The sequence below is a fragment of the Teleopsis dalmanni genome, chromosome 2 (assembly GCF_002237135.1).
Source record: "Teleopsis dalmanni isolate 2A chromosome 2, ASM223713v2, whole genome shotgun sequence".
NCBI classification, from domain to species: Eukaryota; Metazoa; Arthropoda; class Insecta; order Diptera; family Diopsidae; genus Teleopsis; species Teleopsis dalmanni.
This window is the reverse complement of record NC_051847.1, coordinates 118,980,061-118,993,127: the sequence shown is the minus strand read 5'-3', so window position 1 is coordinate 118,993,127 and position 13,067 is coordinate 118,980,061. Positions and strand designations below refer to the sequence as shown.

The 13,067-nt window shown below is 30.0% G+C and overlaps 1 protein-coding gene across 3 annotated transcripts; it reads left to right on the top strand.

The window, feature by feature from the left end:
* The first annotated feature begins 1,151 nt into the window (after positions 1-1,151).
* Positions 1,152-4,516, top strand: LOC119685086. Of its 3 annotated transcripts, XM_038099284.1 has the most exons (5): positions 1,152-1,240; positions 2,792-3,380; positions 3,436-3,559; positions 3,654-4,297; positions 4,351-4,516. In XM_038099284.1, the coding sequence occupies exons 2-4, from the start codon at positions 2,850-2,852 to the stop codon at positions 4,289-4,291; spliced, it is 1,293 nt and encodes a 430-aa protein (XP_037955212.1). In that variant the 5' UTR covers positions 1,152-1,240; positions 2,792-2,849; the 3' UTR covers positions 4,292-4,297; positions 4,351-4,516. The 3 variants fall into 3 exon arrangements, with proteins under 3 accessions (XP_037955212.1, XP_037955213.1, XP_037955211.1); XM_038099285.1 differs by having other exon boundaries at positions 2,792-3,371; positions 3,654-4,516; XM_038099283.1 differs by having other exon boundaries at positions 3,654-4,516.
* Positions 4,517-13,067: the final 8,551 nt, after the last annotated feature.

Sequence of the window (13,067 nt, the reverse complement as noted above, 5' to 3'; positions counted from 1 at the left end):
GCAAAACGTGGTTTCTTGGTTCAAAGCATCTAGTTACAATAGTTACTGAGATACAGTTTCACACAGTTTACTAAAAAGAATTCTTCAGTCAAAAACCAGTTCTTAATTCGTTTAATATCTTCTCATTTAGTGCCTATAAGATGATTTAAATATATTTTTTTTTAAGATTTTTAATCATTTTTTGGATAACTTCATTATGTTAAAACACAGTGTTTAAACTTGTGGATTGAAGATATTAATCTCAAAAAAATATATCAAAATAAATTATTTAACATATTTAACTCAACAAAGAGGTCCTCTTTATTAGAGTACTACAGTACAAATTACATCAAAACAGATCAATTTCGGTATAGAATATAAATGCAGGGACTTAAAATACCAGTTATTTCAAAAATTTTTAAGAAAAAAAGCAGCAATAAAAAGTTGCATGCTTTATATATATGAGCGTTTTAAAATAAAAGTAATAAAATAATAATTGTATTTGCTTTATATTATTATTTTCAGAAATAATTATTATAATACGCCTTTTATTTTTCCATACACAAATAACTCGTGCAATCTGCTTTTTATTTTAAAACGCACAAATAACTGTTATTTTTGTCTTAAAAATATAAAAATCAGAATTAACTTTTATTTTTAAAAAATAAAATATAAAATGCATTTTGCAAGTAAGGTAGTTGTGTTTGTAATTTCATACAAAATGTATTTAAGAATTGGTTATAAACAGAGATCCTCGTATAGATAAATCAGCACCTCAACTGCACGGAGAAGAATAATCGGAAAACACAAATTAGGTGAAAATTAACATATGTTTTCGTATTAGACATATATTTAATATTTCCGAAGTTAGAATTCTCATTAATTCATATTAATAAAAATAATATATTATATTTTTTCCAATCATTAGGCAAATGTAAGTCAAGCTTCCACACATTTGGTAGCTAAAATAAATCCACTCTTCTCTCTCCATCAATCTTAATAAGATATAAAATTGCAATAGTAATAATTGAGATATATTAAATATTTTTTCACTATTGGAATGAATAAGTAACAGAATCTATTTAGAATAAAACTGAGGATTCTAAAAAATTTTTTGAATGTCATATTTTTTAAACTACAACCTTTTTTTAAAAAGCAGTGTATTTCAAAATAAATTTTAGAGTACATTAATTATATACTTAAACTCTGAAACTCATTTAAAATTGGCTTCATTCAGTAACTCTACGACTCACCGATTTCGGTAAGTACATATTTCTTTATTATAAAAATAAACAATATCTATCCAATAAAAATCAAATTTATCAAAATTAATCCCAATGATACTTCTTGGACGTGTTTGCCAGACATGTGGGAATAATTTGTTATCTCATAAATATTCATGAATAATTTATCTATGTTATGTACTATGTATCGCGCTCTAAGCGCTTGTATAGCTTAAGTGTGCTTCACATAGCGTTCAAAATATGCTTTCTGGGCCTTACGTTACATCTAATGGAATGAAGGCATCTCGAAAAGTGTTTGTGTTTAAAGATAACACGTTTAATGTATTTTCATTATACGAGAAAATTTATTTAATGTAGTATTAAGTATTTGCAGTATTAATATTGTTGATTTATGTAGTATCTCTAACTATCAAAATACTAATTTAAACGAATTTAAATTCACGGAAGATTGGATTTCGTTTAACAATGATTTCATTTAACAACGAATATTACTAAGACATTATTCATCAAACGTTTAAGTGTCCTTATATTGAAAAAAGGATAATATTACATTAATAGATTTTTTCTTCTAAGTATTTAACAGCAAACAAACCATATGTCCTAGCCATATGTAGATTAAGAATGTGTAACTGAAATAGAATCATTAAAGTATGGCGTAATTGGCCTACTTTTAGTTGTATAACAACTAAAAAATATATTTTTAATTATTGTAAAAACATAATATTAAAACAAAAGGAGACATGTACTTTTAAACAATTACTGTAATAGCGATTCATGCAGCATTAGTTGTACTGTAAGAAATCATCTAAACCATTTAACCCTATGAAAATAATATTTTTCGTTCTTTTGGGTCGAGATCAAAACCAATTTACCAGTTCAATTTTGGTTTCTTGATGTAAACATAAGAAAAATCTTCAATCAAGTCATACGAATATCGTCTAATTATCGTCGTTTGGTGATCGGATTGAATTTGTGTTGTTTGAGTTTTTATGTTGTTATGCATTGTACGCACATGTCGTTTTCTACGTTTTGCTGTTTATATTTGTTATATTTGCTACATCTACAACACATAATTCGGCCCTTAGATTTGTTCTTACAGACTGCCAGATGAAGGAGTTAATCACTTGACTAACATAACATATTGAAAAATGCAATAACAATAGCTAAGAGTGCAAAACCAAAATCACCCATCGCTTAAGTAATCGAATATACTTTGGACTAAAAAAGTATAAAAAATTTGAGATTTTGGTGGAATACTTTAAGGGTTCCATTTAACCAAATCCAAAAGCAACAGATTTCCAGATTATTATTCGCCATGTTTCTATTGTTGAAAATCCCATTTATTATTTATGTTCATTATTCCGTTTGCGTAGTTCACTGAACTGGATTCAGAACCGCTAAATCTTACTTTTAAACTTGCAAACAATTTTTCTAATAAAATGTTTAAGTAGCCAATGATTAAATGACTAATTTGTGAAATCAAATTTTCTTAAAAGTCATTAAAAATAAATATTTTTCAACGAACGTTTTAAAAATTTGTATCCTTTAAAATTTAACTTATATTTTAGTTAAACATAGGTTGGGAAAAAATTCGCAAAAATTCAGAACAAACAGCGAAACCCCGTAATGCGCAATCCGGCAGTAGTGCGTCAGAAAACTCGAAAATCCGTTGAGGAATTATATGGTACCAAATATGAAATTCCCCCTGCTAAAGCAAACGTAAATGTTGTGCAAAAGACTGCACGTATTGATCGTGAACATGGCTATATAATGAACAACTCACCTTATAATGCATGCAATAAACTTAGTGGGGCACCACCTGTGCCAAATAGCTCGGTTATTGGGACTACCCGCCGTCGTACGGGACGTCCCCAGCCAATTACAAATGAGAAGCCATCATATCAACAAAAGGACGATATGCCTGATAACAAACGTGACTCTTTTGTTAAGCAAAGAACAGGACGTATGGAGAAATCGTATGCTAATCAAGTCTACGACAAAAATTATGAAAATGAAAAAAAGAAGGAGCAGCATCATGTACATCATAACCACCATCATAATAATAATGCTAATTATGACGAGGACAAGGATGATGATACGGAGGAGTTCTTTGAATTAATTCGTCAGACAGTCGAAAGCGCCATTGCGGTAAATAATGTGAATATTCAACGCTATATATTTTGAAAAATTAATATAATTCATTCTTCTACAGAAATCCATCACAGATGTTTTCAATCGCAACTTCCGTGACTTGTCAGCCAAGATAGATCGTTTTTCCACGGAACTCAAGGCAACAAATGCGGCACTTAACAAAATGCAGAATGACATGAATAACAGTAAGTAAATTAGAATTGCAGTCAATTTTATAATTATTTTAATAATCACAATTATAACGCATGTAAATTCCACAATTTTTATTTATTTGTGTAGAAGTTATACACTATGGTGAAGAGAACTCACGTCATTTTCGTTACTTATGCATGAAGTCGGAGTACGACAAAATGTTCTACCAACATCATGCTATGATGACACAGAATTTAAAACCAGAAAAGGGAGGAGGTGCCGTCGGTGGTGGCGGTGTTGCAGTTGGAGGAGGAGGAGGAGGAGGAGGAGTAGGAGGAGGAGGAAATATGTCTTGTAATAAATCTAATGTTACCAATGAAACTGATCTAAAGTTAAAAACTTGTCCATGTCGCAGTAATAGAACTTTGCAAGCGGAACCACATAAGTCTTCCTCAGAAGATCAAATCATAGGTAATATCAGCAATAAGTCTTCTGAAATGGGAATGCGAGAGGTTCTTGAACATATTCAGCGATTTTGTAATCAAATGCAAATGGGCGATATGAAGACAGATGACGTTACTAAGAACAATGTTCTTTTCCATATGGAAAACGCTATGAAGCTTGTCAAACCGCCCATGTTCGAAGAAGACGATGATGAGGATGAGGATTTTCAAATAAGTTCTGATGGCATGACTCCTCGTAGTGATGATCAATCAAACAAATTCTCAAATAACACCATGCACTTGTGTACAACGCGCGGTGCAACTGGAGGTGGCGATGCTTAATGCTGGGTAGGCTACTATAATTTCGAAAACTGATGAATTAAAAAGAAAAACTTTTTAAGCAACGAAAACGATTAAAAAATTGGTACCAAATACTAGATTAAAAATCCACATATCCATTCTTGAAGGTCCTGTGAGGATATAATCTGTAATCGTTTTAATGAAAATCAAAATTTGTGATGCGCAATATTTATATTTTTTGATGAAATATTTTTTTTTTTTGGAATCAGTGAGTTACAAATTATTAAAATAATAATTTTAAATAAACTTTTTGGGTTATATAAATTATACTTTCTATTTCTAATTATAATTTTCAAATCTTCACAGCAATTAATTAATTATTATAAATGATATATTCATTAAACAAAAATTGTTTCCATGCATATTTGTCATTTTTATGTGATACTACTAATTATTAGTTAGAATTAATTATTTATTCTTTTAATAACTAATAGATAATAGATAATATTAACGTTGTTAATATGAGTATTGAATAGAATAGAAAATGTGTGGAGTCCAGCTTCCAGACCTAAATGTCTTTTAAATCTCGGTTTGAAAGACAGATATATTTTTGTCACAAGTTAAAGACTAAATAATTATTTTTTAAGACTGCAAGTACCAGGAATCGAACTCGGATCCTGCCAAATGTGGAGCTCAGAATGAGCGCACCTTAACCAACTGATCCAAAGCCGTACTTGACTTTTTTTACTTTTAATCTTTTTCAAAACTAGTGCCACAAATACCGTAAAAAACCGTCAAGTGATTTATTGGTCAAACAGTAGCTCTCATATACAGTCAATCCAATGGCGAGTCTGTCAATTACAAATCCAATATTTTTTTATTTATACCTTCGCCTTAAAATTCCAAAACCATTAAAACAGATTATTAAAAGGTTCCGATTAATCTTTTACGCAGTATTAGTACACATAAGTACCAGTTTAAAAAAGAGAGTAGTAAGGAGATTCTGCTCTGTATAGCCTTTGTTACACAAAGGCTACCCTACACACGTAGGGTAGAGTTAGTTAAATAAAAACAGAATTATTTAAACATTTTTCTTTCATAATAGGAAATTGCTTCTAAAATCTTCGAAAACGCTTTCGTCACTCACAGATTTTTTGGGTGATAACATCTAGAGGGCTAGTAAAAATTTTAAAAATGGAACGGTACTTATTAGGGAGACATGCACTTCAATTATTCTACGGTCTTCTTAGAATAATCGCACAGTAAACGATATAACACTTTTCAGGTCAGCAACGAGTCAACAACTTTCCTGGTGTATTCGTCCATATAAGCACAGATTTTATAATTTTGTTATTAATTTTTTGAGTTGTTACGTCGAAATTTATATTATACTGTTAAACGCTCATGATGTATTGATAACGTATATAAGTAAATATAGCTCTTCGATTCATTTTAGAGGGTAGGAGATTGCCTTAGAGCTTTGATACCACAATGGATTTTCCTTTGTGCATTTTATTACTGACATAAGAACCATTGGTATCGCAAATCCATTAACAATATCACTTAGGCTGAGGCTGACTACAAATGACTTGTTATTCTATTTTGGCACTCAATAATCTCAAATTACGCTCAAATGCTAACATATGAGACCAATAATTATTTCACTGTGTTTAGTTCTAATAAAAAAACTACGAAATTGAAAAACAACGACACCTTACAAAGTCGACTAACATTAACCCTTTCTCCGCTTTTTTAGTTTTCCATATGCAAAGCAATTTTCTTCACGTACCAGAAGTTTTGTAGGGTTTCGAAACACAAACATTCAGCACAAGAAAACAGTTCCGAGCGTGATTTGCTGGCGAGCGAAGCGGTACGGGAAATGCAACGTGGTCTGTTACGGTCAGTGCAGAACGTTAAAAGTGAAAAAAGGAAAAGAATGCATTTAATGCATTTAAAAATAAAAATTCTTGTTGAAGCAAATATTATGTTAAATTGAACGGTTGAAAGAGTACGCAAGTGCCTCAGTGCCAACGGAAGTTTCAACTACTTCTAGCTGTACACTGGAGCCTGTCACAGGACACTTTATTTGCAATAACACCGTAAATGCATTTTATTGATGTGTATCAAGTGAACCCGTTTTGCATTTGAAGCGGAAACGGAAGCTGTGCTGACACATACAGTCGAGTTTTCGTAGTGTCAGTGTGGTGTGATGTCAGCATGTTATGCAAAGTCTGTTGTGTTGCACTTGTAAAACTAATGGTGCAAACATGTTCGTCGTCTTCAGTAATTAACTAAGCGTCATGTGCTCTGCACTCCTTTTCCGAATCCCAGCCATGGATTCGTATTTGCGTGGTTTCCTATAACACGCTGGTTGCACGAGGCTGTTTCAGGTGCTGCACGGATTGCAATTAACGTCAATACGTTATAACATTTTCCGTATTATTAAATAGACTGTCACGAACTTGATTTACCGTAAAATTAGCTCATAACTACTAAATTATAAATATGTAACATTTAATATATAAATATGTCAATTATTTTACATTTAGATAAATAACATCTAAAAATACATTGACAAATGCTGTAATCAAAATTGATAAAAGCAATTGGGACTGAAGCAGATTCTTAATGCAATGGGTTTCACTAATTGAAATTTTAAGTAAAAAAATTTTGTATAGAACGTTTTTTCTTTCTAAATATCCTTGAACGGCTTATATTCCAGATTGTGGAGAATAAGAATTATATCAAACGAAACCATACAAAAAATTATATTATGTTGTTTCTTTAGTATCAAAAGTCCGAATGTGTTGAAAGTACTCCAAACACTGAAAGATTTTTTAAGTTTCCTAAATATTTAAATATACCTATAGATTTTGAGATGTTTTTTTTGAAAATTATTGAACTGATTTTTAAAGTCCGCTTTGATAAAAGGAACTGAATTCGAAATATATGAAAATATTTTTTATTATTTTCTTTAATTTCGATTAGTTATTTTAATTAGAGAAGTTCTCTTAGTACTATAATTATCATGAACCTTGTATTTCCAGCCAAATAACAATAACTTTCTGTGGTAATATAGCATATATAATACTCTAGTGTTGTTGAAACTAAAACTATCCAACTCATGTTAATGCATAAATGGAAAAATAAATAGTTGTTCAAGGCTCTACTCCGATCGGCATTGACAGATAGATTACGATTTTCTTTGTTTTTGTATGCGTGGTTAATCGTGCCACCACTCAATAACCCGCAAAGATGAACACTTTAAGTTGCAAGCGATGTTTTTGAACCTTCTTTATTTTACTTATAATGTTTTTGAAGCCTAAATACGGGGCTTCATCGGTATATAGTGCAACACTTTGTTACAATTTTTTCCTGAACAATCATTTCGTATGCCTACTTGCACAAAAAAGATTTATAAGCGCTGCTCAACAGTACTATAAACAAGTATATCTGATTTATCAAGCCTACTGTTCGAACGCCTGTTGAAATATCAACATATTTTTATATATCGATATAAAATTATATCGACTAAATCAAAACTGTTATTGTTTATATCAAAAACCCTATATTGTAGATGAATAAAGTGGTTCGTAGTATGGGTGATCTTCAGCTGCGTTTGAAATTATAATTTTGTTTACATTTAAATCTGAACATGATATTATCTGAATATGATATTATTTGGAAAGTAAAAAGCGAATCAGAAGATTATTGCTTTAATCAAAAATTAATATTTAGATTATAAACTTATTACTTAAACTAGTGTGAAAATGCCTTCAATTTCTCAAAGATTTTGTTGAAAGGAACAGGGTCCACTTAATACGGATCCCAGGACGCAGTGAACTACAGCGAAACGAGAAAGCAGATGAACTTGCCAAAAAAAGGGGCGACGTCATATTATATTGCTCAGCTTGATTGGGATAATGTAATTGCCTGCAGACAAGCTGAAGAATTCACACCGAATCGATCAAAAGCCAGAATTAAGGAGTTTCTAATGCTGAACAGAAAAGGTACCCGACTCGTTACAGGGTTTTTCACGGTTTCTCTCTAACATCTATCGAACCTAGGTATGACAAAAGGCGATAGCTGCGGACTTTGTTAGAAAGAAGAGGAAACAGCAGAACACATTCTGTGTCACTGTGATAGTCTCGTTAAATTTAAACTTCGATATTTATCAACTAGGCACTTATATTTCCACTTATAATGGAATTAGGCAACATCTCTACAATGAACATAGTGACATTTCAAACAGAAACTTGTCTATGGAACTGAAGTGGGTTTCTTACAATAACCCTCAAAGGATGCAGTGACGTGGTGACAAGTTCCCAACCTTTAGATCTATTCTAATCTATTGCTTAAACTCTAAACTTATTGTTGTTGTGTACCAAAAAGCTCAAATATTTATAAATTTCAATTAACTAAATGTCTTCATTATTTGAAATTATATTCACTAAATTTCTAAAGAGCTAATATATTCACATCTGACGATAAACAAATCCAATCACTTCTCAAAATTGGTAACCAACACGTGTACACTTCGGCATTGTTTTTCATATTATACCACATAACCAATGTGTATAGTAACATATCTTAAATGAACTGAACTGTAGGTCTTCGTAAATACATTACGAAAATAATTCATGCCAAATACCTATTTAAAAACAAATATCTTAGCAACTCATTTATGTCGTGCTGCGCTCAATTGATTTCTTCCGCATTTTGAAGGATATTTTGCCATAACCTTCCGGAATTGATGAAATGCTTGTAAAAAGCTTTAGAAGGTCTGTGTGAATAGTTCATTGGCGTTTGCTAGAAGTGTTGTTGTTATTATTTTCACTATTGCTGCTATTGCTAGCATTACTGTTACTAGTGTTGTTGTTGTTGTTGACATAGTCTTAAAGCATTTGTCGACAGCGAAATTGCATTAAGCCAAGCCTTCATTCCACATTCGAAGTTAAACCACTGTCAAGGATATCTGGCGTTCTTTTACACTTGTTTGTTGCCCCGATAATGACAATGCTTTATAAAGCATTTTACAAGTTTGCACAACACAGCCAACATATTTTCCGAGACGTATTTGTGTACGACGCTACTTGGGGCTATAATATTAATGTAGTGCAAACAGCTATTCAAGGACTCTAATTAAAATTCAATACTAGTTGTGATTTCAATATTGTTCTACAATATTTACTGCTCAATTCTCTCATAGAATTGAAATGTGAAGTGTCTGTTTTCTACTTTTACATAATAGATTTTTTTCTTATTATGTTACGTGATGTCCTTTTAATTTGAACCTTTGGCAATTAGGAAAAAGTGTTATTTCATTAATCACAAAAAAATTTTTTCTTTGAATTCGGAATAGAAAAAAGCAAGGCTTTTTACTTTCTTTGGTAGAGTAATTTTAGCGCTTACATTCAATTTTTTTCAAGAGAAATGTTATAAAGTATTTTATAGTGACTTTTAACAGCAAGTCAACTGCAAAATTTTCTGACTCTTGCCTTCTGACTCTTTCCTGACGTGCTCAGAGTTAAAGGGTTGACATAAAAACCAAAAAGTGGAACTGTTGCCAAAAGGCCATGCATTAAGTTACTGGCAAAGGGTTGTTTCATAAATGGTTAGGCCATTTAAATTTAAAAATAACTCATTCAGAATATAAATAAAAATATTAATACAAATTAAAATATAAATATTGTATCATATAACATTACTAAATTCAATTCAGTTAAAATTAAATGAAATTAAAGTAAAAGTAATCACGATACTATAGAATTTTTGTGTTTAAATTTGGTACTTTTATGGCCTCTGAGATTTTAAGATTTCAATATTGGCAATTTATTTGTATAAACAAAATTTTCAGAAAATTGTTCTGAAAGCTATATGTGTAAGCTATGTTTATCGGTTATAACAATAATCAAAACATGATAGTTTGATATAACATATAAGTCTTTAATTGCCTTTATTTATACTTAAAGCGTTCATTTAATATGTTCACATTTGGATTTACTTAGTTTCACAATAATTACAAAACTATAATGCAGTTTGCTTATGATTATTTGTATTTATGTGGGGCAAATTCCTTATGGACATACAATATATAACCGGATATATGACGATATTAAAACTTCAAACAAATTTTAAAAACTTTACATATAAGATTTATTGGTAGTTTTATTATTTCTAATACTCACTAAGAATAAAATTGTATAAAAGCAATATACAAATGTAGCAAAGATTCACATAGCTATCCTGAACTATACACTATTCATAGAAATAACCAACAGCGATGTACGACTGACAACTGACAGTTATATTTGGCAAATCGTACAACACTAGAACTCGTAGCAAGAAAGAATTAAGAAATGTATCGATTATCGATACCACAATACCATCAAAGACGGATCAAAACAAAATAACAAAATTTGCTAAGCAACCTTTTCTGAAGATCAGGTATTAATTATAAAAAGACAATTTTCAGAAAACTGTTATATATACCTTGTACAAATTTCGATTGTAAATGAAACAACAAAGTGTATATTGTAGAATGGCAATATTCGACAGAATATTATTATAGAATAGTCAGACAACCAACAAATTAAAACTCAAAGAAAACTAAACCCAAATTTGTTCTCAGCTACTCTTAATTCCTTTATAAAATAGCACTAAATTATAAAATCGGCATCATTATCAAAACCATAGCAAAATTGTAGGCAACAATATTGTTAATGTATTGAAAGTTCTAGGTACAACCGCATGCTTTATTACAGTAATAGATCATTAAGGACTTAAGTTAATAAAATAGGTACTAATTCCGAAGTTACGGCATTGAAAAATGAAATAATCCGCAAAAAAGCCAGATTGATCTTCAAAAAAAAATCTTATAATGCAGAAAAAGTAGAATTTCTGTTCTTGTACTTGTAGTTCTGTTAGTACCGTCAGATGGAATGGGACTTAATACTGCCATTTTGCTAAAGTTTCAGAACTTATTCACAATATTTATCACCACGTTTGTTGGCTCATATATAAAAGTTGTGAATATACAACTTCAAGAATGTACAATATAGAATTACTGTTATCTTATGGCCTATTGAATTTTGCCAATACCCCAATTGAAAAGTTGACAATACATATTACAAAATTAATATGGGGAAGAAAGTTGTCGTGTAAACGGCCAAAGTAGGGTAGTATAACCTAATTTCACCTCAGCTTAATGTCAGACCACTAATGTAAAACCTCATCATTCATTTCACTTTATATTTATTATATTAATTAAATTAATATATAAACGAAACGAAATAGAGTATATAGGTCTCTTCTCTAATAATGTTAAAAAAGTAATGGACGTGTTTAGTATATTGACAGTATTTATTCCATTTTTTATAGAGAATTTCTGATGTTAATGTCTATGTGCGAATAATAAAATAGTGGCCAGTATTGAATTATGAATGCATGCTTATAAGTTAAAAAGTTAAGTGCATTAACTTTCTTTGTAACCACAACCACAAGTTGGCCTAAAAACCTCAAAAAATTCCATGCGTTTGTGTGTATGTGTGTGTGTGTTTGATTGTATTTAAAAATCTACATAAAACTTATTGTTTATGCTTTACGTTTTTATGAAAAAATTTTCTTTTTTATTCCATTAAATATATTTAAATAAATATATTATGGAATTTTAACATTAATTTACTGAATAAAGGAATAATTAATTTATAATTTAATTTATAATAATTTTAAAATTGCTTACAATTCTATATAATAATTTCCCACTCAGTTGCAAGTCAGCAAAAGTAACTCAATATACGCATTGAGTTAACTTGAGTTCACTGCACGTGAGCACATTTCAACCAATTTGCTGTGCTCTATAACCATAACAACAAAATTGTTAGAAAAGCGGCAAAACATACCAAAAGCATAACAATAACAACAGTAACAGCAACAACAACAACAGCAACATAATGCACATAAACAAAATAAAAATTAACTAAGCCAAAACAGGTGAAAGAAATTCTTATTGGAACTATTTTTTCTATATGCGAAATACAAAGCTGATTAAAAAATACAAATATTGGAAAAAGGGTAGTTTTAGGCCAACATGTAATGCATTTAGCGGCTTCTTGCGTTAATTTTAGTTTTATTGAATAAGTCGAGAGCTGCAGTTGGTGAAAAGATACGAGAAACTTGCATAAAAATAATTTAATTAAATATAAGAAAAAACAATAAATTAAATAATTGAGTAAATAAAATTTTTAAAATTATATAAAACTCAAAAAAAAAATTATCTTCATTTGCTATAAAACCGTTTAATTGACCCTAAAATTACTCAAGCGTACGGTGCGTACTTAAAAGTATCTATCTATGTACAAAATCTATCTATGAAATAATATTATTTAGTATATAACTTACTATGCTTGTGTGTGTGTGTGTGTATTTGTATAGTTTTTTATTTTAACAAATCAATGATCAAAACTTTGTACGCCAAATATAGGCAAAAATCAGTGAGGCAATAGCCGCGAGCTAATAATCATACGAAATGTTGTTTTAAAAATTGAGTAGTGGAAGAAAATTTAATTGAAATTAATTAAAAAATATTTAAATTAAATTTCAGTTTAAAAGTGAACAGAACATCGGAAGCATTGCTTTGTGAAACAAAAGAAATGCATTTTTTGAAAAATTAAATTAAATATTAATAATTTATATATAAAAAAGTACCATAAAAAAATTAATAATAATAAAATGGATTTGTAAGAAATAGATACAATAAAAATCTAATAAAATTCAATTAAAAATGACTAATGAAAAAATTATTATATAGTAAAAATAT